The sequence below is a fragment of the Chelonia mydas genome, chromosome 3, assembly GCF_015237465.2.
Source record: "Chelonia mydas isolate rCheMyd1 chromosome 3, rCheMyd1.pri.v2, whole genome shotgun sequence".
Taxonomy (NCBI): domain Eukaryota; kingdom Metazoa; phylum Chordata; order Testudines; family Cheloniidae; genus Chelonia; species Chelonia mydas.
Genome location: NC_057851.1, coordinates 45,349,180 through 45,374,627, shown reverse-complemented (window position 1 = coordinate 45,374,627; position 25,448 = coordinate 45,349,180). Strand labels below are relative to the sequence as shown.

The 25,448-nt window shown below is 41.4% G+C and overlaps 1 protein-coding gene across 6 annotated transcripts in view; it reads left to right on the top strand.

Annotated features, from left to right (window-relative positions):
* LOC102937775 (collagen alpha-1(XXI) chain) overlaps window positions 1-25,448 on the top strand; it is a 193,904-nt gene that overhangs the window by 147,894 nt on the left and 20,562 nt on the right. For all 6 annotated transcript variants that reach the window (XM_037894224.2, XM_043542389.1, XM_043542388.1 and 3 more), the window contains 5 exons: window positions 670-714; window positions 1,449-1,502; window positions 11,546-11,599; window positions 13,103-13,156; window positions 14,529-14,600. In XM_037894224.2, coding sequence (XP_037750152.1) covers window positions 670-714; window positions 1,449-1,502; window positions 11,546-11,599; window positions 13,103-13,156; window positions 14,529-14,600 — 279 coding nt within the window. The remainder of the gene's footprint in view (window positions 1-669; window positions 715-1,448; window positions 1,503-11,545; window positions 11,600-13,102; window positions 13,157-14,528; window positions 14,601-25,448) is intronic.

Here is a 25,448-nt window from a genome sequence, read left to right as displayed (position 1 = left end):
ACAGGAATGTAAAATTTGCTATGCTGGATTGGATGATTTATCCATCATATTTGGTGCCTTTTTTCTCTGACAGTAGTCAGTAGCTCATGCTTTGTTGAAAGGTGAAATGAACCTAGATAATTGTGAAGTATTTATCTCTCTGGCAAATGTTTTAAATGCTGAAGCATGAGGTTTCATTTACTCTGTTTTTAGCAAGCATAACTACAAATGATAGAGTTGGAAAAGAAAATATTTTGCATGAAATTTCAATTTTTGTTTCCACAAAGTGCTAGCCATGTAAACATGTCATGATAGATTTAAAATCAGCTAGTTTATTTAAAACTGTGATCATGCCAAAGCTGGCCTGTACATTCTGTAACAGGAAATCTTATGGGTATTTCCTTCTCTGCATCGTCAGCATTTTCACTCCCCCGTTCCACCTCGGTGGGGCAAAGATGGGGACATGACCCTGCCCACCTGTACATTTGCAAATACTGGCAGGAAAGTAGAGGGGAAGGCACTGAATTCTTTATTTCAGTCTATATCCTCCAGAAGCGTTAGCTTGCATGTTTCCAGGTTGTATCTTATTTCCTGGCTATGTTTCTAACCCAAATTAAAAGAGAAATGTTTACAACATTTTTTTGAAATAGTCTTTTTATATATTTAAAACTTCTTGTTTTTTTCTCTTAGGGAATCCCTGGAATCCCTGGAAGTCATGGAACAAAAGGACAAAAGGTATTCATAATAGTTTAAGATACAATTAAAATCAGTGCAAATTTAGGGTGGGTCCCAGAGGCCAGGCTGTAGACCGAGCCTGAATGTCTACACTGCAAGTTTATAGCTCTTGGCTAAGCCACACAATCTCAAGTCAGCTGACACAGGCCAGCCGCAGGTATTTTATTGCCATGTAGACATACACTCAGAGACAGAAAGGACTGGATGTTATGCTGGGTGTTACAGATTGCATGGCCCCTTCAGTCTCCAAGATACTACCCTGACCTGGGCCTTAAAGATGTTTTTCAGACTCCAGGTTTGGTTGATCTGAAATAAGAGCCTTATAAACTGGGTTAAGCTTCCCCTGACCCGACCTGACTCCAAAGGGTAAGGGAGAAAGCCTATCTGCCTCCTAGACCAATAACAAGGAATTCTGCTTGCCAGGTTTGGTTTGGAGGCCTTCCTAAAGGGGATATATTTTTTCTTAGTTTGGTTTTGGCCTTCCCTGTCTTGGATCCTGTACAGGGACTCATGCTTCTAAATCTTTTATGCACATTGCAAATCTTTTGGTCTATTTTTTGCATTCTGTGATTAGAGCAATCAGTATGGGATGTAAAAGGCTAACATACAATTAATTGGATCTCCTAACACTTTGAAATCAATCCTGGTGAAACTAATCTGTAGAATTAGGGGTTTGTAACCAAATTACTTTTTTATACCAATATTATATTTATGTGAGATGTTTTCAATTATAGGGTGAAATTGGACCTTCAGGGCAACCAGGAGCAAAAGGATCACCAGGGGCCGCTGTATGTTTTTTCATGTAATTTTCTAGGTTATTTAAAAAGAAAAATCGAATTCTGTTATGTGTAAGTGTAATGTCCTGCTTTGACTGCCATCATTAGCAAGGTTTGACGCTGGACATTCTGCACTGCAACATAGACCTCTACCACTATAGCTAAAGAATGGACTAGAATAATTGGTAGCAAGTTGTTTTCTGCTGTGGAGTGGCCACTAGAAGATGCTGCATAATACAGTGAAACAATGGGTTACATCAGCATGATTGGCTCCATGTTACAGACAGCATAAGTTGTTACCCGCATAAAATTCTCTGTTACTTGCATGCTGTAGGGGCACCCACCCTTACCATGTTCCTAGGGCTCAGGCGTAACCCTGTTAATTTAGGCATCTAACTTTACCCCTCCGTAGGCTCCGGGCTCTACTCCTCTGGGGTCCAGGTAAACACCCATTCCCACTGGAGTCAGGGCTTAATCTTTTGTGGGTTTATGGGGTCTTTTACTAGTGAGAGAGCCTTACACAGTAATACCCTACTTAACTTCTATTTATTAATAAAACAGAATGCACATGCTACATATACAATGCTCACCACTCTCAATAAGATGGATGAACTTTTCTTGATGGTCACTCAGGATCAGGTCATCTGGGGGACTCCAGTTTCTGTACAGTGTCATTGGCAGAGTGTTGTGGTCTGGCAGTTCTGATCTTGGGGCTCTGTCCTGGAGCTGGTTCCCAAAGGTCTTCTCTTTGGACCCTAGTTTATATAGTGAAACTTGAGTCCTGCTTAGCTGTACCTTAATCATTTTACCTAAATTTTACTAACCAATCCTAACATATTGTAAAAAATTCTCTAACCAATTATACCCCCCTACCTTAATTAATGTACACCTAGCAAAATTAATTATGTAACAGACCGAAACAATCAAAGAACCAGACAGAGATCATACAGACAGACAATAGGGAAGTGGGGATCATAAAGATAAAACCACAACTATTAATAAGTAGTTTCTTGCCAGGCAGAATGCTATCAAACTAAGTTTTCTTTAACCATCTGAAGATCTGTTTCTTTATCTGGTGATGGTGGGTGCTATAAGGACAGGATCCAGGGCCGGCTCTAGACACCAGCAAAACAAGCAGGTGCTGGGGGCGGCACATTCCTAGGGGCAGCGTTCCGGCGCCGGCCCAGCTGAGTGCGCCGCCGCTGCTCGGCTTCTCCCTCCTCCCTCCCAGGCTCGCTACGCGCTTTTGTTACTTCCTGCATTCCCGTTACTTGCCCCCGTTACTTCCTTCGCTCTCCCACCACCACCCTCGCTCCCCTCCGCTCCGCCTGCTCCCTTGAGTGCGCTGCCTCGCCCTCGCCTGAGAGGGAGGGGGGAGAAGAGGAGCGGCGGCGTGTTCAGGGGAGCAGGCAGAGTGGAGGTGAGCTAGGGCAGGGGATTGCGGGGTGGGGGGGAGGGAGCCGCAGAAAGCCCTGGGGGGGGCGGGGTGGAAATGCAGCACACCCAGAGAAGGAGGCAGGGCCGGGGATTTGGGGAAGGGGCGGAGTTGGGGCGTGAAAAAAAAGCCAAAATATTTTTTGCTTGGGGCAGCAAAAATCCTAGAGCTGGCCCTGACAAGATTGCCTTCTTAACAGCCTGATATTACATTGTTTTAATGTAATTTAGATGGCATGTGAGGATGAGAGTTTCTGCTTCTTAGCTAATGGCTGCTGCTCTCCTAATGTGGCTGCAGACAAAGGCCTTAAGCCTTACAATGTGGCTACAGGAAAAGACCTTGTCCTTACAAAGTGGGAGTGTGCTAATAAAATTAGCACATACAAAATTGGGAGGTATTGCCAATACGGAGGAGGACCAGAATATCATACAAGAAGATCTGGGTTACCTTGAAAACTGGAGTAAGACAAATGGGATGAAATGTAATAGTGGAAAGTGCACAGTCATGCATTTAGGGACTACCAACAGTAGTTTTTGGTATAAGCTGGGGATGTATCAGTTGGAAGTGATAGAGGAGGAGAAAGACCTGGTGTATTGGTGAATCACAAGACAACTATTAGCCACCAATATGATATGGCTGTGAAAAAGGCTAATGCAATGCTAGGATGCATCAGAGGAGGTATTTACAGTAGAGATACAAAGTGTTATATTATCATTATAGAAGGCACTAGTGAGACCTTATCTCGAATACTGTGTGCACTTCTAGTTGTCTGTGTTTAAGAAAGATGAATTCAAACTGGAACAGGTGTCGTGAAGGGCCATTAAGATGATCAGAAGAATGGAAAACATATCTTACAAGAGAAGACACAAGGAGCTTGACTTTAGCCTAACAAAGTGAAGGCAGAGGGGAGAGGTGATTACTTTCTATAAATACGTAAGAGGGATAAACACCATGAGGGAGAGGAGTTATTTCAGTCAAGGGCCAGTCTTGGCACAAGAACAAATGAATATAAACTGACCGTTAACAAGTCTAGGCTTGAAATTAGACAAAGTTTTCTAACCATCGGAGGAGTGAAGTTCTGAAACAGCCTTCTAAGGGGAGCAGTGGGTGCAAAAATCCTAATTTGTTTTAAGACTGAGCTTAAACCTCACTTGATAAGTTTGTGGAGGGGATGGTATGGTGAGATTGCCTACAGTGGTATGTGGTCCATCTGCGACTGCTAATAGCAAATATCTGCAATGGCTGGAGATGGAACACTAGATGGGGAGGGCTCTGAGTTACTACAGTGAATTCTTTCCCAGGTGTCTGGCTGGTTGGTCTCGCCTGCATGCTCAGGATCACCGTATTTGGGGTCAGGAAGAAATTTTTCCCCAGGTCCGATTGGCAGAGACCCTGAGGGGTTTTTGCCTTCCTCTGCAGCATGGGGCATAGATCACTTTCTGATCTACACTAGATCCTCTAGACTAGTGGATTCTTTGTAACCTGAAGTCTTTAAATAATGATGTAAGGAGTTCAGTAACTCAGTCAGAGGTTATGGGTCTATCACAGGAGTGGGTGGGTGAGGTTTTGTGGGCTGCAAAGTGCAGGAGGTCAGACAAGATTATCAGGATGGTCTCTTCTGGCCTTAAAGTCTGTGAGTCTATAACTGAGTACTAAGGTTTGTCAGTGTTTTGCTGAGAGACCATGGAGATTAAGTAGCTGAGCGCTGCATCTGCCACCTCAGAAATCTGGGTTCTGTTCCCAGTTTATATAATCTCTCAGGGTATTTTGATGGGTGACAACAGGAGGAGGTTCATCCATTTTGTCTGTCCTGACTGGAGGTTCTTTATATGTGGCACACTTAAATAGGTAGTGAGCAAGACACTAATGCGAAATGACAATTTTCTGGAGCTCATAGCTCAGCCAGTTCTGCATCTCTCTGATCCTGGGAGAGTCTCTCAGCCAGTGTCAGGTTCTTGCTGCAGATGAGAGTGCTAGGAATTTTTATAATGGAAAATGTTAGACAACCTAGGACCCTCTACCTCTTCCCCTATAAGTACATTATAGGATCCTTGGGCAGGCACCCAGCTTTATTTTATATGACAGGCAGTGTGGCCTCTTTGATAGAGCATTGGACTAGGTTTCAGGAGACCTGCTTTCTATTTTTGACTCTGCCATTGGCCTGCTGGGTGACCTTGGTCAAGTCATTTCCCTGCTCTATGGCTCAGTTTCCATCTGTGAAACGGGGTAATGGTATTGACATCCTTTGTAAAATGAGCTATGGATGAAAAGTGTTATGTAAGAGCTAGGTATTATTTATTATCACATAGTGACTTTATTTGACTACAAGGTTAGGCAGCAATTGAGCAGGAGTTTTGTGAATGCCGGTGATGCCTAAATATGGGATGTAGGCTCTTAAGTAATGTAGGTGCGTCTGAAAAAATTGCCCAGTGTATTTATTCTCACAACACCCTTGAGAGGTAGTGAAATATTATTATCCTAATGGATAAATAGTCTCTGTCCCTGTTCTCTAACAGCCTTGCACCAGGTCACATAGAAACTCTGTGGCAGGGGAGAAACTTGAACCTCTATCTCCCATGTCCAGGCTAGTTGCCTAACCACTGGCTCAACCTCTTAGCCTCTGTTATATCCGTATAAAATGCATATAGGCAAGACTCTTATTCAAGAAATATCTACATCTTTTTTATGTAAACCCTAATAGTATTTCCTTACATTTAATGCTATGTAACCCATTTTTCGGAGATTTTTAAAATCATGCACTAATCCTATTAGTGACTCCTACAAATGGTTCCTTTTTCCAGAGTATATGGAAATAATTTTTAACAGATGGTAGCTTTCACTAATGGAAATCTGAGTTTACTGCAAGAGATAAAAATGTTGCTTCTTTCGTTTTTAGTGGAAACAAGCCTGAGTACTTTGGAGAATTCTTTCTCTTTGAATTAAAGCTTTGATTTGTTTTATGGCTTTTGTTCATTTAACTTATTTTCTATAAGACTCTGGCAATTGAGATCAGATGGTCTTACTAAATATAAATTCCCAGATCTGTGGATGCTTCCTTCTTATACATGTGAGCATCATAAATACTGCTTTTAAATGGTTTTTAACTGAAAATAGAAACATTTCAATTTTATAATAAAAATAACTTGGGTTTCTAGGCCTATTTTTATTCTGAAATGTATTGGCTTTTTATGCAGGAGTTTACTTTGTTACTTGTCTTAGGCAGTGATTAAGTTAGATCAGAACTATAGAAGTCAAGAATTTAATGTGAAAGCAGCTGCTATGGTTCCATCCTAGCCAATACTGAACTTTTTAATGGTTACAGATTTGTATTTGTAGAATCAGCCCAAACTTCAGTTTTTGGTCCCACATGTCGGAATCCCTCAAGCAAACTGTCCATTTTCGTGCTTGGGATTTCTTAATTAAAATATGTCATCGGTTAAAATGAATAATTGAGATTCTGTTCTGTGCCTCTCGGAAGTTCCGCACAGAAATTCACAGGCCAGGAGGTAGGAAGGATAAGGGAGATTTAAGCCACCTTTGTGCCCTACCTATTCAGTACATGCAATCCCACCACTAGAGCTTGTAAGGGGCCCTGTGTGCACAACACCTGCACTGGAGGAATTCACCTATGGCCATCTAAGGAACTTTTACAGCCCTTGTGCATTGTGGTGGGAAGAAGAGTATCTCCCAAAGAATATCCAGTTATTTCTTGTCAGATGTTTAGAGGAAAGAAATGTTATCTGAGTAGGAACAGAGTGGTTCTCAGGCATTCAAAGCAGAACTTTCACTTTACCTTTCTACCACATTCTTAGTACAAGCATAATCTACTCCAAGGCAGTACCTGCATACTCTCCTTCCCACCTGTGTCTCTAATATTCTTTTATTGCCTATTAGTAGAAATAGAACATTTCCACTTCTCTTTCTTTCTGAGATGAGGTGACCAAAATTGAACAATTGTTCAAGGGGGGAAGGCTTTATCAACCATTTTAATAGAGGTACGTATTTGTGTGATTCCTCATTTACTTGTTGTTATTGGGATGTGAAGGAGCATGTGCTACACTGGGTTTCCTTATGTTTGTATATACACTCAGTCTACTTGGTTTGTGTTCTTGGTTTCTGAGTTTGCGTAACTTTGTTCCATTTTTGAGTTTCTGGATGGGTTCCTTTGTAGTCACCTTGTCACAGCTTCTAGGTCTGCAGAATTGAGGAGTTTTATTTTTACAGTAACTCACCTACCATACTTTGTTCATATTTTCTTTGGAACACATAGATGAATGCCATCTGGTCCTGGTTATCTGCTGGAATATAATTTCCTGAGGTCTTCAATCAATTTGATTTATCATATCTCCTATCACCTGATTGAAAAATAAGTCATTGATGCATGGAAGATTTGAATGTTTTGAGTAACATAGGGAAATTCAACCAAAAAAATAGAGTGGACTTTTCCTTGTATTAGTCACACTAAATATGTTTGTTCCAGAGGGGGAAAAACAGATGGAAGCCTGTTGATAGTTTATGCCTAATACACTGGGGAAACTATTCAGTAACAAGTTCTTCTTAAGTAACAATTATCCCAATTACACTGCCAACATCAACAATTTATTAATTTATCTGCCACATAAATATAGTCAGCCCTGGAAAAATAGGGGAGTAACATTAAAGTTTTAGGACATAGTCTCCTCTTTTAATTTTATATGCCATAATCTTTGGATTTGTTCAGTTAAACTTTCCCCACGTTGCATCAGAAAATTGTTTTATTTGCAGAATATCAGTTCTATGTAAGATCATGTTCTTGTAATTTTTGTGCATGACATAGGTAAAATATTGTTTCCTGATTTAAATCACAAGACTGGAAATCAGGACACCTGGGATTTATTTCTCTCTAGGCTGCAGACTTTCTCTGTGACCTTGAATAACCTCACTTCAACCTTGCTATCTCTAAAGCAGTGTATAGATAGATATAGATATATATTTTAAAGAATCCTACCACATTACATTGCATACACAATTTCCAGACTGAGAAGTGGATGAGAAAGAGAATGAACCATTTTCAATCTGAGGAGCTCAAAGTGCTTCAGCAACGTTAACAAATGAACCCTCTGAACAGCCCTGTGATATAGACAAGTATTATATATCACAGGACTGTTCAGAGGATTAATTTATTAATGTTGGTAAAGCACTTAAGCTCCTCAAATTGAAAGTGCTCCATACATTAGAGACCACTATCAAGTCAGTAATGATTAGTCACTACTGTACAGTGACCACACCATAACTCCTAGTCTAACTATGGGGAAAATGTGATATTTCAGTTAAAAATCTGTGGGACCTGTTGATAAATATTGAATTCCTCATGGTGACCACTTTAAGCACGAAGTATTGTTGCTATAAATTATGCAGAAATTAGTTTAAATATCACATGTAAGTCCATTCTGCATAGGTTTCTAAATCTTGCCACAAGTCTAATTTGCCTTTAATTGATAACAGTGACAGCTTAGTTTTACATTTTACTGAAGATGCATTACAATGTTTGACTTAAAGGTAGCACTATCATATTTAAATTGCAGGGATGTAGACTGGAATACTACATATGATCTTGGGCTCATACATAATGCTAATGCTGCAGCGAAGCACTAACGGAAGGGATGCCATATGACAACTGCTGTCCTTCAGACTAAACTAAAATCCTCTCTGTTTATCTCTAGTAAATCACTAAATGAAAGTTTTAAACCCCATGGAATTTTAGAAAAAGAATAGAGGTAGTTTCATTGCTCAATATCCTCTGAATAAAAATAGGTTCTAATGTTCAGTACTGTATGGAAGCGATTGCTTCCATATTTATGAAGAAGATAGTCATTTGAATTACAGACCATCCACAATGTTCTTATAAACAGAAAATTTTTGTCTGAATGTTCCTGGAAATAAGAGTAACAAAAAGAGGCATTGGAAAGACTGGATAAGAATAGGAATAAGATTTCATGAATATGAAAATATATTTTCCAGCTATTTGACGATTTCTGTGTATTGATATGCTTAGATGACAAAAAGTATCTCATTAAGGAGACTTTCCTTTATTAACTCTTATTTCCAAGTGTGTGTGTGTGTGTGTGTGTGTGTGTGTGTGTATATATATATATATATATATATATATATATATATATTTTTATTGATACAAAAGAAAGTAAGAAGTTGTGAGAAAAACATATATTAACACTTGACGTGAAAAGTACTGTAAATGGGAATTCCCTCTTGGAAAACATGATTTAAAAATAAGATTTATCTTTTCCAAAATACATTTGGGAATAACTTTATATAGAAAAAAGAGAAGCCCAGGCAGGGGCTTAGCAACTATTAGTTTTTAGGTTTCATTTGGAACAAATGCAGTTGTGGATTTCATTATTCACGCATTTCTGTCACGGGAATCTGGCAAAAGAGGGGGGCATTCTTTTATAGGCTCTACTTGAGCCTGTGTGCTGAAAGTGTTGTATTTTAAAATGATTGAAGTTATTGAGTTGTTAGTGAATGCTCCAATCCTGAAGTCTGCCAGTGGTTATATGGCCCACTGATTAAATTTTCCCTCCCCAAATCCCCCAGTTAATGGGAGAGGAGGGAAGCACATTTACAGTGGCAATTGGGGAAGGCCACATCCTGTTTTCTCATGATCAGGAAGTGGAAGGAACACCCTCCAATCCCAGTTCTGTTTGGGTTTTTAAAAACTTGTACTGCAGGCTGAGCAAAATCTTCCACCTCATCATCTGCAGTTGTGCAGGGGACTGGACTAGATGACCTCTCGAGGTCCCTTCCAGTCCTATGATTCCTCCACTCACTGGACAATTAAGCCTTATATAGAATGTTCAGACAATGCTAAAAATCAGACCACAGGAAGTAGGCTGCTGATTTGATGAGGTGTTCTCCCATGAGCAAATTAGAATTTATCATCAGAATTCTTTTTTTACTGAGACTTCCATGGCAGACTCACCTTTCCCCTGAACAGGTTATTCCACATCCTAGAAGGCCCCGGGTGTATTGTGTTTGGATCAGGACTTCAGTGAGTTCTAAAAGATAACATTCTCTATCTCTGTATTGTGTCGTAATCATATGGTGAGTTCATCTTAGGGTACGTAAGGACCTAGCTGAAGCAATCTTGGAACCATTAGCAATTATTTTCAAGAATTCTTGGAGGATTGGTGAGGACCCAGAGGACGGGAGAAGGGCAAACATAGTACTTTTCTTTAAAAGGGGGAACAAAGAGGAGCCAGGGAATTTTTACCTATCAGCCTAACTTTGATAGCTGGAAAGATACTGGAACAAACTATTAAACAACTTGTAAGCACCTACAGAATAATAGACTGATAAAGAATAGCCAGCATGGATTTGTCAAGAACAGATCATACCAGACCAACCTAATTTCCTTATTTAACAGGGTTGCTAGCCTCGTGGCTGTTGGGGAAGAAGTAGATGTGATATATATCTTGATTTTAGAAAGGCTTTTGATACAGTCCCACATGATATTCTCAGAAGCAAATTAGGGAAATGTGGGCTAGATGAAATTACTATAAGATGGGCACACACATGAAAATCCACACTCAACGTGTAATTATAAATGGTTTTCTGACTAACTTGGAGGATGTAGCTAGTGCGGTCTGATACAATTAAATATTTCCATTAATGACTTGGATAAGGGAATGGAGATCGTGCTAATAAAATTTGCAGATGACACCAAGCTGTGAGAAGTTGCAAGCACTTTGGAAGATTAGAATTCAAGAGGACCTTGAAAAACAAGATAATTGGTCTAAAACCAACAAGATGAAATTCAATAAGGACTACACTTAAGAAGGAAAAATCAAATGCAGAACTATAAAATAGGGAATAACTGGCTAGACAGTAGCTCTGCAGAAGAGGATCTGTGGGTTATAGTGTATCTCAAATTGAATATGAGCCAGCAGTGTGATGCATTTGCTGAAAAGGCTAACCTATTTCTGAGTATATTAACAAGAGTGTATTATTTAAGGGAGGTAATTGCTACACTCTACTCCGTACTGATGGGGCCTCACCTAGAGTATTGTGTCCAGTTTTGGCTGCTGCACTTTAAGATGGGAACAAATTGGAGAGAGTCCAGAGAACAACAAAAATGATAAAACCTTACCTATGAGGATAGATATGTTTAGTCTTCAGAAAATAAGAGTGAGGGTGGGGGACCTGATAAGTCTTCAGATATGTTAAGACAGCGATCTATTATTTTCCACGTCCACCGAAAGTAGGACAAGAAGTATTGGGTTTGATCTGCAGCAAGGGAGATATTAGATTGTCCTGCTACCTAACTAAAAAGGATAATGATAAATCGATAAGGATAGTTTAGTACTGGAATTGTTACCAAGGGAGGTTGTGAAATCCCCATCATTAGAGATTTTTATGAACAGGTTAAACAAACACTTGTCCAGGATGGTCTAGGTATACTTGGTTCTGCCTCAGCATAGAGGGATGGATTAGATAACCTTTTGAGGTCCCTTCCAGCTGTATTTATTTACGATTCTATGATAAATGTAATAAGCAATAAAACTGGGCCAGCTGTCTCTCCCTTAGCTAATTTTAGAAATGTCATTTTTTCTTTTTAAATAAATAGGGAGTGATGGGACCTGAGGGATCATCTGGCCGACCTGGAACATCTGGGCCTAAGGTAAGGTCATTTACTCTATTTTACTTTGAATGGGACAAATGACGCCAAGAGTATTCATTGCCCTATGGATCATTATAACAAAGTTATAGTACTCTGTGTCATGTGCTTGTTTATTTTTATATAAAAACACTGAAAATATAACTATAATTTCATATATATATCACTTGTATGTGATAGTCCAATTTCTAAGCACAAGAAAGTCTTGGTAAGATGTAGCAACCATTGCCTAACATGTTATGAGGAATTGGAACTTCTTCAGAAACAGTTTGGGGTACTTTGTTTGAGCCTTGGAATCTTGAAAAATGTTCCTCAGTACTAGGGGCAAAATAATACTTAGTATAAACCAGGACTTTCTGCCTGTTTTCCATTTATTTATATTTTAATTGTGTTAAAGTGATGTGCTGCTCTTTCCATCTAACATTGAGCCAAATTTATTTCAGATGTAACTTTACTGATTGCATTAGAGTTATAGCAGGAGTGAATTTGACCCAAGTACTTATGTAACTAAAATGGTTGCTATATAAATCCAGATTTGACTGTTAGGATTACCTTCAGATTTAACATGAATGAAGTTTTGGCTGAGTAAGCACTACATGATATGGCCCTCAAAACTTTTAGAAGTTGAGTCTTAAATCTTCTAGTCTTTGTGTCTCTATCCGTATACACATGCTTTCGGTTGTATAAATCATGCTTAGAAGTATATAAATGTTATTTTAAGTCTTATGTTGCAGGTGGATTTTCAAAAGTGCTCAAAATTGGCTTGACTCTGCTCCCATTGACTTCCGTGGGAGTACAGTTAGGCCAAGAATGAGCACAACCAAAAATAAATACATTTAATTTTAAAATGTGATAGAAGTTGCTGTTCTGAGAAAACAGTTGCATTAGTCTCTTATGCTCTATATATGGAGCTGGATCCTGCAGTGCTTCAACAGGAAAAAACTTTTATTGATATTATGCACAGCCAAAATTGGGTTAATCAGTAACTCCTCTTTAATTTTAACTAAGATCTGAGAAGCTGAAAATGTGAGTTGTTCTATAGGACCAAAATATTTTTGACTCAGAGAAGTCCTAGGATTTGCAAGGCCCTTTGCTAAGTAATATGTGTGGGAACATATTTGCATATATCGGCTTGATCATAGTATATTTGGTGAGGGAAGGTTTGCTGCTGGGGAAGGGAAGGTCAGTCATTGCCACTTGGGGATAGAGGCAGTCATAAGTCTTTTGGCATCCGGGAGGGGTTTTCAGTGCACTTGTCACTGTGGGAGGGTTTAAACCTCAAGGACATTAAGATGAATTGGGGGTTTTAAGGTGGGCCAGCGGGCAGGAGGGGTTACAAATGCATGTTTAAAGTAGGAGTACTAATCATTTAGAATCCCCCAAGCTTTGGAGGGCTGGATTGTCACTGTCACACATGTACGTGCCCTTTCGTGATAGAAAGTTTTCAAACAGGATCTCTTTATATTTGATATTCTCAACCACACAGTTACGTTGTTTTATTAATAGGGCTATAAGGGTGAACCTGGAATACAAGGGAAACCAGGATCATCAGGAGTCAAGGTAAATATGGTTTACCTTCATCTGGAAATATTCCAGTCAAGGACATTATGATTACAATGTTCCATGATTTACTTGTTGGTTATAAGGTAGTTTTGTTTCAAAATGGAAACAATAATTAACAAATTTACTCCAGATTGGATTTAATGGGTGATTCTTGCAAATATTGGACCAGATCCTGGAGTGAAATCAGCGAATCTATGCCATTTTACAGCATCTTACTGTCTGGCCCGTTGTTACATTGCATCTGCACAGATAGTTTGTTCTGATCTGTACTATGGAACTTTACCTACAGGCATATATGTAGTGTAAATTGTTTCTTGCTACTTGTGTGTACCAAAGATGTAGATAATACGTTATCAGTATTTGCTGGTGCTTGCTCATATTTTTAGCTGAAGAATCCAAAAAGTTAGCAAATAACAATGCAGATACTAATCAGTGACCTAATGGTACCAAATTATGATGTCCGAGGGAAGATCCAAAATACCTGATCTGACTGGAAAGCAGAACTCCAGAGTGGCCTAGTTTATCTCTTGGTCTAAGGATAACTTTGTGATCTTTGTGTAATACAGTCCTTTGGGAGGGTCAGTAAAGTGCCTTGTCAAGAAGAGCGAAGGGAAGGGAAGGATCAAAGGGGAGAAACTGTGGCTTGTCAAAAAATTAGTGTCTTAGACTCTTATCTTCAGCTGAATGTTGAGCCCACAAGCACTCTGTCTGGGAAGAAATCAAATGGAACTTGTGCAGATTATTGAAGATTCACAGTAAAACGGGGAGAGTCAAAAGTGCAATCGTTTCTGAGGTACATTTTGGGTAAACTCTTTTACATAGCTATAGGTTTTAGAAGTAAACATAGAGCCTGGCCATCAGTCACACTGGTATAAATCTGAAGTAAGTTCAGAGAAGTCAATGAAGTCATGGCAGTGTTAAACCAGTGTAAGTAAGATGAAAATCAGGCCCAATATTCTGGAATGGTACATAATGAATATAGTCAAATGCATGTGATAAGATGCATTTACTCTAATTTTTAAAGTGAAGTTGCTGAAAACTAAATCGCTTGGCATTGCCATTACTAGGAACAATGTCATTTGTGTAATATTACAAAGAAAAAAATCCCACCTAAGTAAAAGTCAGGGTAAGTCTTTTGCATGTTGGATGAATGAGTTGAGAAATCAAGAGTAAGAGCATTGCTGTGGCTTTTAGGCAGTATAGCTGTATTCAGCATACAAAAAACAATAGAGGTTTCAGCTCAATCACCATCATAATATAGAATCTCAGAGTATCATAGCCAAACCTGAAGAGATCTTGAAAAAACATACAATCTGTGTTTTTACACACAGCACATCAATGATACTTATGGAGCTATTGTATTACTCAGGGAGAACAAGGAGGACCAGGTGCTCCAGGTGAACCAGGGTTCCCAGGCATGCCTGGGACACATGGTGTAAAGGTAAGTAGTTTCTGTGGCTTTAATATCCATTACAACTTTCATTATGCTTTTTCCATAAAGGGTAAATGGGTTTTTTAGGCAATACATTTGGAGAATATGTGGGTCAGTGTTAACTTCCAGTATTATCAATAAAGCTGTGATGGCACAGGTGGTAAAATGTGTACAGTGTATGATTGTTATAAGTGCTTGATGTGAAATTATCTCATATAAAGAGTTTTATTATATGTATATATCCTTTCATAAAGGAGTCCATAAGGATTGTAGGAGCAACCACACCTAATCAGCCATTAAGGGGAGTGGGGGCGGGAGCGGGAGCGGGAGGTGGGGTTTAAGCACTCTATGTGGATGCAGCCAGAGCCATAACTAGGGATTTTACTGTCTGGGGCAAACAAGCATATTTGTGGCCCCTACCATTTTTCCGGTCATTTTCTGCCCCATTTCTCCACCCCCCATGGCTTTGTGCCCTCTTGCCCCAACCTGGTTACAGCCCTGCATCTCTGCCACTTGCCTCCTTTGTGATCTTGGGCAAATCATTTGTTCTGGTGCACCCGTTTTCCCTTATACAAAAGCGTGATAGTGATACTTACAGAGGGATGGTAGGAGGTATAATTCACTGGTGAAGTGAAAGGCATTATAAGAGTGTAAACTAGAGTAGTTCATCTCTCCAGAATGTGTACATTGGAAAAAAAGGGAAGCTTCCCCCGTAAATCAGAGATCACCAGTTAGGAACCCTTACAGAAAGCAATGTTGCAGTGCTCTGCAATAAAGATCTCTAAGGCTAGGGTTTACAATGGAGTGAGTCACTACAAAATTTGGGACCAGTGATGTAGTGTCTATTTCATAAAGATTTCAAATATGCCTCTTTAGAACTTAATCCTTTCCCCTCCCTCACCCCCCAAAATCTATGCCCATGTGTGGTTCCCAGACAGAGAATCGCTGCCTGCTAACACATGTCCAAGGAGTGAATGGGATCCATCACTGTAGCTGGACCCCAGCTGGGCCCCTCGTACTCTGTTAGAAATCTGCCTGTCCCACCCTAGCCCTTGGGAGCTAACTGCTCTCTTCTGGGAGGCATTCCCGAACTCATGTCCAGCAGGCATAAAAACGTCTTCCATCAGGCAAAATCAGATCAGTGTTTTGCTTCCAGCAAAGAAACTGCAAGCTTTGTGGTGAAAGTAATTTTCCTGTGTCCTGATTAACAACAAACCAAGGCCCACAGGCTGGGGAAGAGAACAGAGCTTAATTGATTGAGTTTTGAAATGGGGTCTTAATGATTAGGTTCAAATTAGCCAGCATCACCTTTTCATCCTGGGGAATTGAAATGAAATGTGTTTCTCTGCAGCAGGCTATGGCTAGTCCAGCTCCCACCACACATAAACAGCCCTTTTAAAAAATGTCTCGGCTAAAGTAGGTATCTTCCTCTTTAACAGCCTCTCTTTTTTTCCTCATTGTATTGTCTGAAGTATATATTCTAAAGCTCCCTCTCTTTCCCCCCTTCCCCATGTCTGAGCCAGTGGTGTTTTACCTGCAGATCAAGAGGAGGATGAGATCTGGGGGGGAAGGAAAACAAAAAGAAATTGCTTTGGACTGTTTTTTGTTTTTTCGGTGAAATGATAAAGCCATGTTCCAAAGCAAATGAACAGTGTCTCAGTGTCAAAACAGCAAGACATGATTGACCATCAGATAAGGCGCAGGGCTGCGTGATAGGAAGTGCAAGTGGGAACAGTGACACCCCAATAATAGCAATAATTAATACCTGGCATTTCCCATGGCAGAATTCTGCAGTAATGGTGCAAAACACAGCAAGAGCACTGTCAAGGTTCCTTCCCACTCTGAACTCTAGGGTACAGATGTGGAGACCTGCATGAAAGACCCCCCTAAGCTTATTCTTACCAGCTTAGGTTAAACGCTGCCGCCACCAAAGTGTTACACAAAGAACAGGGGAAGTGCCCATTTGGAAAAGTCTCCCCAACCCAAAATCCCCCCAAGCCCTACATCCCCTTTCCTGGGGAAGGCTTGATAAAAATCCTCACCAATTTGCATAGGTGAACACAGACCCAAACCCTTGGACCTTAAGAACAATGAAAAGCAATCAGGTTCTTAAAAGAAGAATTTTAATTTAAGAAAAAGTAAAAGAATCACCTCTGTAAAATCAGGATGGTAAATATCTCACAGGGTAATCAGATGCAACACATAGAGAATCTCTCTAGGCAAAACCTTAAGTTACAAAAAGATACAAAAACAGGAATATACATTCCATCCAGCACAACTTATTTTATCAGCCATTTAAACAAAACAGAATCTAACGCATATCTAACTAGATTGCTTACTGAGTTTTTACAGGAGTTCTGACCTGCATTCCTGCTCTGGTCCCGGCAAAAGCATCACACAGACAGAGAGAACCTTTGTTTCTCCCCCCACCCCAGCTTTGAAAGTATCTTGTCTCCTCACTGGTCATTTTGGTCAGGTGCCAGCGAGGTTATCTTAGCTTCTTAACCCTTTACAGGTAAAAGGGTTTTTCCTCTGGCCAGGAGGGATTTAAAGGAGTTTACCCTTCCGTTTATATTTATGACAAGCACTGATCTCAAGTAGGGTCTACTGGGCTGGGTACAAGTCTGGGAATCAGATATGCCTCCCAGTTCTAAGCACTGCAGCAAGTTACTCTGCCTGGCATGGGCGGCCGGTGAAGCTTCCGTCTGGGGAGACTAGCCCTGTGTCACGCCTCTTGCAGCCGAGGCCCTGCCCCCACTCGCTGCTCTCAGCCCTGCCATGGCCTCGGGCCAGGAGCTGAGAGCTTGGCCCTGGCCGGGACCACAGCGAAGCTTTCTGCACTGGCTGGAGTTCCAAGCCTGGATCCCCTCCGCCATTCCACCCCTTCTTCTTCAAGTGCTTGCTCATGTCCATTCCATATTACGTGTGTGTGATCACCACATGCGTTGGTGCCAGAAGTATTTCCTCTCAGCAGTATCTGTAGAGGACCAGCTCTGGCATCCCCTGGAGTGGCACCTGCATGGCATGATATTCGGGATGCCACTGGCACCCCCCTCTCTCAGTTCCTTCTTGCCGCCAGTGATGGTGCAATATAGTTGTATATAGTTAGTAGTTTCTTAGTTACCTTTAGTAGTAGTTCTCAACTTTTCATTAGTCCCACATACCAACTGCCTGAGGTGTGTAGGCGAAGAGCACATAAGTGACAAGTGCTGTATCTGCAAGTCCTTTAAAACTAGGACAAAGAAGGAGCACGATATCCATCTGAAAGCACTCCTAATGGAGTCGGCACTCACTCCGGCACCAGGGCAGCGGTCCGACTCTGCACCAAGCTCCATGGCCTCCATGCGCAGTGCTCGGCTGGTGCTGTCCACGAGCTGGCACCGGTCTCCCCTATGGCTCCAGGGAAGATCTCCTTCCTCCCGTAAAGGAAGGAGAGGGCTCGGAGTGAGCCACGACCTGTGCCAGGCAGCTCAACACATGCATTGGGAAGTTGGGCCCCAGCTCAAGTCGAGCGGTGCAGCACATGCCATGCTTCATTTGTGACCCCAGATAGCTCCCAGTGCCACCCATGCTGGCTGCCACAGCACCCCAGTCTCGGGGAAAACCTGCGTTGGGACCTATGCATGTGTCCCTGCCTCAGAAGTACCGATTCCCATCAAGAGGGATGTCCCACCAGCGTTCACCCGCCTGAAGCCGTCACGCCTCAGGACTGGAGAGGCAGGCTCAGTGAAGCCCTCTTCAATCCCTGCACCAGGGGCACCGATCAAGGAACTCGAGGCATATCTCGCTGGTAGACTGGCACAGACCCTCTGAGGCACACGCCACCCAGCAAGAACTCCGGGACCAGCCCCGACCATCTCCAAGGGTCTGGTACTGATCCCGGGACCAGTCGGACACCAGAGACCTCCGTCATCACCTGTCCCCAAGAAGGAGTTTGCCCTACTCAGGACAAGCCTCCCGGCCTAAGAATGCCATCCACGAAAGCCAGCACTGCTGTTCCCTACCTAAGCTAGGCAATGTGAAAGGCTGACACAGGCATGTGTTAAACCCTGCCCCTTTCTCAGAGATAGGCACCTACATTCAAGCTGCATGTAGGCATATATGTCAGTTTAGCAATCCCCAGACAGGAACTACCCACCTGGAATCAGACAGCTTAGGCACCTGCTTTGTGGATCCTACCCTCTGAGAGCTAGAAAATGCAATCTAACAGCTAAGCGTTATCATAAACTGTAATGCTGTGGATCGTGCTGCAGAACAATTTAGCTCTTTATGTCCTCAGCGAGATCTCCTGAGGGAAACAGTAGAAATCCTATTGCTTGGCGCATTTAAAACTCGCTTGGACCAAATACTAATACATGCACAAGTGGGCACAATCCTGTGTAGGCAGGGAGAAGGACTGGATGGTCTAACTGGTCTTTTTAATCTCCAGAGTCTGTGATTCACAAACACTGATTAATGAATCCACAATTGTCCAATGTGAGTCGACTGAGGAATGGGGTTTGAGGGACATCACCCTAGTGCAGCCTCGTTATTAAGATGCATGGGTGCTGCACGGCAGTGTGGCTGAACAGAGTGGGCATTGGCCTGGGAGTCAGGAGTGCTGAGCTCTCTTCCTGGCTATCACTAACCCACCATGTAATCTTGGGCAAATCCCTTAAACGCTCTGTGCCTTAGTTTCCTCATCTATAATTACACTTACGCACATTTGTAAAGTGCATTGAGATCTTTCAGTGAAAGGTGTGATGTAAGTGCTGAGTATTTATAGGTAGCTAAAAGTACAGGGGCCCTGCCCCAAGTAGCTTACTAAATCAGAAGCACAATAAAGATGCCAATGGGGGGTGTCCTAGGGAGGAGGAGGACAGCAAGAGGCTCACACAGAGAACAAACCATACTTTTTGCACTTACTCCTTGCTAATTATTTTCCAAACAATAAAGTTTTACTGACTAATGGAAATGCCTAAAAAAAATTCTGTGCAAGTTAAAAGCAAATACATTAAAACCTTTATAAATGTATGGAACGGAGTATAAAGAAGGGGAAGTAACATTCATGTCTGTTTTAGCCACGCATACCTCAACCGTTGCTCTCACAGGTCACTGGATGTGAATTTGCAGACGTCCTTCATGTCCCTGGTGTAGAGTGGTAAAGTAGGGATGTAGCTCCCGATTCTGCATGGAATGTTGAAGGGGTGGGGTGTAAGGAGGTGCTGCAAAGGGAGGCGAGCATGTGATTGTTGAACTTGTTGGTCCACAAGAGTCTGCAGCATCTGTGTTTGTTACCGGAGAAATCCTTGGTGCCTCTCCCTTTCCTTTTCCTACTGAGCCTCCTGGGCCTTTCTCCTTTCCCTCTCTATACAGCCTGCAATATTCATTCTCCAGACCCTCTGTTCATGGTCTGATAGAGCACTTGTTTGCAGGATATAGCAGAACATGTTATCCCAAGTCCTTTTTTTCCCCCCACATCTCATCTGGCTCAGGCGTTCTGCAGAGGGGGAAGACCTCAAGGCCGCAATGGCTGCAGCTACAGAAAAAAACATGCAGACGTACCATTATCAGTACAGTCGCAATGGAAATTGAAAGTTAAAATTCAAAACACTCTTCCCTTGCTCTCCTAGAGTTTTAAACAAGACTTTGTTTATTGTCAGTTCTGCTTCACAGTGATTGTGCATGGCGCTACTCACAGCAGCAGCCCTGGTAGTATGATCCACCAGAGGTGAGGGAAATGAGAGGGGAATTGCTCGGTTGCATAAAGCTATAGAGGATAGCATAATGACACTGAATATTGGCACCATATTCTCCAGGCAGTGGTGATTTTAGCTGATATCTCACTCCTGAGGGTAACCAGGTCAGAGAGAGCACAGCTTCTGTTCCGAAGCCACCTGGGCCTGTATACTGCTAGATGGTTTACTGCAATGGTGCCTGCCAAAGTTATCGATGACCAGTGTTGGAAAGTGGCCTACTGTGGAGGAAGAAGTAAGACGGCCATCCCTAGATACCTATGGGAGAGGACTGCAGAGTACCTCCCTGGAAGTTTCATCAAGATCTCTCAGGAAGATTTAAGGGACATCCCTGTGTACATAAACAGATGGCGGCTCATGGATTCCTAACACTAGAGGTGAATGATAAGCAGATAACTCTACCTCTTTTTGTTGTACAGCTTCCTCTCCTAGTATGAATAAATTAATGAAAAGTCTATAGCAGTGTCCTGCTAAGTTGGGGGAAGCATCACTGTAATGGGAAATAAATTTACACGCTCACCCAAGATACCTTTCCCTGCATCAGACTCACTCATGTTCAACTATCTGGACTTCAGTGGTCCTGGCTTGTGGCATAGCTGGACCTCCACCACACCCCGTCACATATCCCATATCCTCTTCCTCCTCCTCATCCTTGCTGTTCACACCAGGGCCTGTGAGTTGGGCTCCTCAGAGGTCTCCACAGTGGTGTGCGGGTAATAGTGAGGTCTGACCCTAGTATGGCATGCAGTTGTTTGTAAAAGCAGTGGGTCTGCGACTTGGCACTGGATCGATTGTTGGCCTCCCTGTCTTTCTGGATTGCCGGACAAAGTTCCTTCACTTTCACTTCGCAGATTCTTGTTATGTCCCTTCTTCTGCATCCCCTGTGCAAATCTGCTCAGAGATGTCCACGTTTCCACAGCTGGTTCGTGGTTGTGCTTGCACAGTGTCTTCTTCCCACAGGCCCAGGAGATCTAGCATCTTCTGTCTAGTCTAGGCTGGAGTGAGTCTGGAGTGCATAGCTGGCATGGTCAGCTGGGTAGTTGCACATAACAGTGGAGAGCTATTAGAGATGTGTTCATCAGGATGGACAATCAGGAAAAGGCATTTCAAAAATTTGCATTGTTTTAATTTGCATATGTAGGGGAAGGGGGTTCTGTAATCCCTGGGCAGTGGCATTAACAATTGTGTCCAGAGCGGTCAGTGTTGTGCATTGTGGGACAGCTGCTGGAGGACTGTTAGGGTCAACATAGGTAACTCAGTGTCTACACTCATGCTGTGTCGACATCAGCATATCGACCATGGTTCAACGCTGCTCAGGGAGGTATGTCGACATAACAGAGAACTTTCATTGGTGGGAGATAAATTTAAGGGTAGACACATGTACAACTAGGTCAACACAAGGCAGCTTAACATCGACCTAACTTTGTAGTTTAGATCAGGGCTCAGCTTGCACCCAAAATCACAGCACTTTTGGAAATGTAAGCACACAGGTTTTGAATTAGTGAAAGATATAGTTAAGTTTGCATATATGCTTTCATTATAGTGTCCTACTCTTACATGCTGATAGCTTTCTCAGAAAATTCTCATTTGAGTCTGAAACTTTTCATTTTTGGTCTCAGTCAAGAGGTGAGTTCCTTCAGTTTTCCTGGAAGCTGCGGGGGGGAAAGCCTTTTAACGTTGTTAGCTTTAAAATATTGACCTTTCTCCCCCTGAGACAATCAGAGTCCAGACACCCACAACAGGAGTTCTGAACCCCAGAGAATAAGCAATTGTATCAACTAGTTGTATACAAAGTGAGCTGTTGCTCACGAAAGCTTATGCTCAAATAAATTGGTTAGTCTCTAAGGTGCCACAAGTACTCCTTTTCTTTTTGGAAAGACATTGAAACTAGAAAGAAAACCCCAGTTGTGGAAAGGAGGGAATTTCCCCTGCTGTGAACATCCATGAATCATCATGCCAGAGAAAGATGGGAAAACAAAGGAGAGGAAAAAACTTTTAAAAACAGGCTTGGGATTGAAAGTTGGTAGCTGAAAACTGAGGGCCAGCATCTAAGTAGGGTGCTGTCTGTGAAGTACTGGATCTCCTCTAGGACAGAGGGCACACTGGGAAACTGTTCAGAGGCAATACGTAACTTGTATTAGAAAAGGGAAATTAACTAATATAGAAGTGTAAAACCTGAGATCACATCTTTTTTTTATTTTCTGTGTAACTTGTATGTATTTGCTTTTCCTTACTATTTCATCTTTGAATGTGTGATTTTTCTATTATATAAACTTTTTCTTTATTTTTATCACAAGCAGATCTCTGTTATGTAAACAGTGTAGAGTGCGTGTGCCAAGGTATCATGTCTTTGGGGGTGATGAACCAGAGATGAAAAGTCTGAGTATCTGGTAGTTAAGAAGTTGCGGAGACGGATTTGGGGGTACTCGGGACCCGAAGGGATAATGACGGTCACCCTACAAGAAGTAACTAGGCTGTGGAAGTTAGTGTGGGACCTTATGCTTGCCGGCTGGCTTTTGGTGTCAGAGCACTGAATCATAGCAACAAAACATTAAGATACCCAAAGTTACAAGGCAGGCAGTGACAGAACCTTTATTGGTCTGAGTGATCCCCAAAATGTCACACATCCCTCGGCAATAACTCACAAAACCTCTGTGGCAAGTAATTTGGCCTCCCTGAAGAAATACCAGCTATGATTCTGGATATGGAGTGGAACTTTAAAACCCCAGAGTTATAAGTGATTCAAAAATCATTTCTGCGCATGCTGTATGGGCATCTAAGATTTTTAACAGTGCTTAATGAAGCCCTGCTCCTTAGATGATGTCCTGCTGAGAACAGCCCACTCCCTCTGCATAGCTTAACCAGGGAACAGGGAAAGGACTTTTCATAAGCTATAAGGTCACTTTGCATGCAGGAAGTTGTAAATGTCTCAGGAAACACATATAGCAAAATGTCCGAAAACTGCCTTAGCAACACACGTAGGAAAAAATCCCAGGCATGAAAATATTGCAGCTGTCACGATTAGAAATGGATGTATTAGGCTGGATGTCAATATGTGTAAGAACAGTCCCATTGAAGTAATTCTGATTACTTTGATCTGGCCTGTTATGTGTATTTAATTATGTTTAAGTGTAAATGGAAATCAGAAATCTGTGCAGTGCAGGTGATTCAGTATAACTCTGAAAATATTGACTTCTTGGCCTTGTCTACACAGGTTTTTTAGTCATTTCAGTTGAGAATCTGATTATCGACCAAACCAGTTGAATTGGTATTACCCTAGTGTGCAGTTTTACCGCTACAAAAGTAACTTATATCGGTATGGCTTATTCCTCTTTCCTAGGAACAAGCTATATCAGTGTAAACACCTTTTATTGGTAGAACTGCATCCGCATTAGCGGGCTTGTACTAGTATAGTTAAAGTGGTACAATTTGTATATAGAGAAGACCTTGATTTCTTGATTTTTGTGGATTTAAATGTACAATCTTAAGGAGAGGAGATGTGCACATAGTTTTTTCCTTTCATATAATACTGTGGATTTCCTGGAAATTAGATCACTCCCTTGCTTTCCAAGATATATATATATATATATACACACACATATTATATATATATATGTGTGTCTTATGGAAGAGGACACTTTACAGTGAGAGTCAAGGATGTACAGGTGGTGTATAACCCTAGAAAATATGGTGGGTGCTAGTGTATACATTATCCATCTGGCCTTTTTCCAGTTAGTCTGTGCCAAAGAAGTGAGAAGTGCTAGCCTACAGAGTTATATTAAAGGGGATTCCCCACTAACCATGACACATGACTATCATAAGATGATTAAATGAGTTTTACAGCTCCCAGTGTTTTGAACTGTGGATTCTTTGCTCTTCATTAATGCTCCAAAACTTGAAAAATCAACCAGTGATTTGGTTTTTTTTCTCCTCAGTGTTAGTTTATATCACTATCTATTGTTTTATTGCCTTTGTTCCAAAATGAGCAGTCTATAGTCTGTGTCTTGGCATTAGTAATATGTGCTGCATTGCGGAATCATTTACTAATGCATTTATAAAACCAGTGGATTTTAGGTGCATCATTCATTTGATGCGCTTAGTTACCTACTTTAAAAGGTGTCTTCTAAAAACTGAAATACATCATATCTATGGTTGTATAAAACATGCAGCGATTGAAACTCCTGCTTGACACTGAATGTCAGGAATAAACGTCGGGAAGCAATACTGGAAGGGGGACTGGGCTTTGGGAGAGAGAACACCAAGTGGGGGAAGCAGGAAAAAAGAATCAAGATATGAAGGGAAGTCAAAAGAGAACTTGGGTGAAGCAACAGCAAATGAGGAGAAAGAAGGAGGTCAACCAAGAATGAAGGTGAAGGGGAAAGGGAAAAACTGCAAAAGAGGAAGACAGAATGCAGCTTTGGCCTGTAAGCATGAAAGGGAGAAAACTATCTTGCGGTGAAAATAAAGGAGATACGGAGATGCATCGTAGGAAAAAGTTTAGAGGAAAATAGAGAAATAGAACGGTGGGGGAACTGAGAGAGAAGAGAAGAGAAATGGAAAAGAAAACATGGTAGAGAAAGAGAGAAACTTGTCAAACATTGAATTTAGATGTTATTTTATCTTGTTGCTATTACCTTCTACATATTAGTGTGTTTCTCTTGAAAACCCCCCTATCTCTAGCCTAAAGCAAATTTTAGAAAAATATATTGTCCTTGATAGGTGTGCATTCAGCACACTTTCCCTGATCCCTGATTCAGAGGTCTTCAGAGTCCTGTATCATTTGTCTAACAGATGGTCTCCTTTGCTTGGGATGTAGTTGACTATGACTATCAGCACCCACCTGGTTTAATTCAAACTAAGTGAAATTTAAAAACTTACACATACCTTTTGGCAGCAAGTGTCTTGTGAACAAAATTTTGATGTTTTCACATAGCTCGATTTTTTTTTTGCCACAAAAATTATTGAAAAGAAATTTATCTGCTGAAATGTGTTTTCCTAGTATTCAAATGCCCTTCAAGATATGCTTTTCCATTTTCTGCTAACTAATTCATTACTCTTAATTTTTCTGTATTTACACTCTACTTGTCTATTATACCTGCTAAACCTGTATGACTGCTAACAT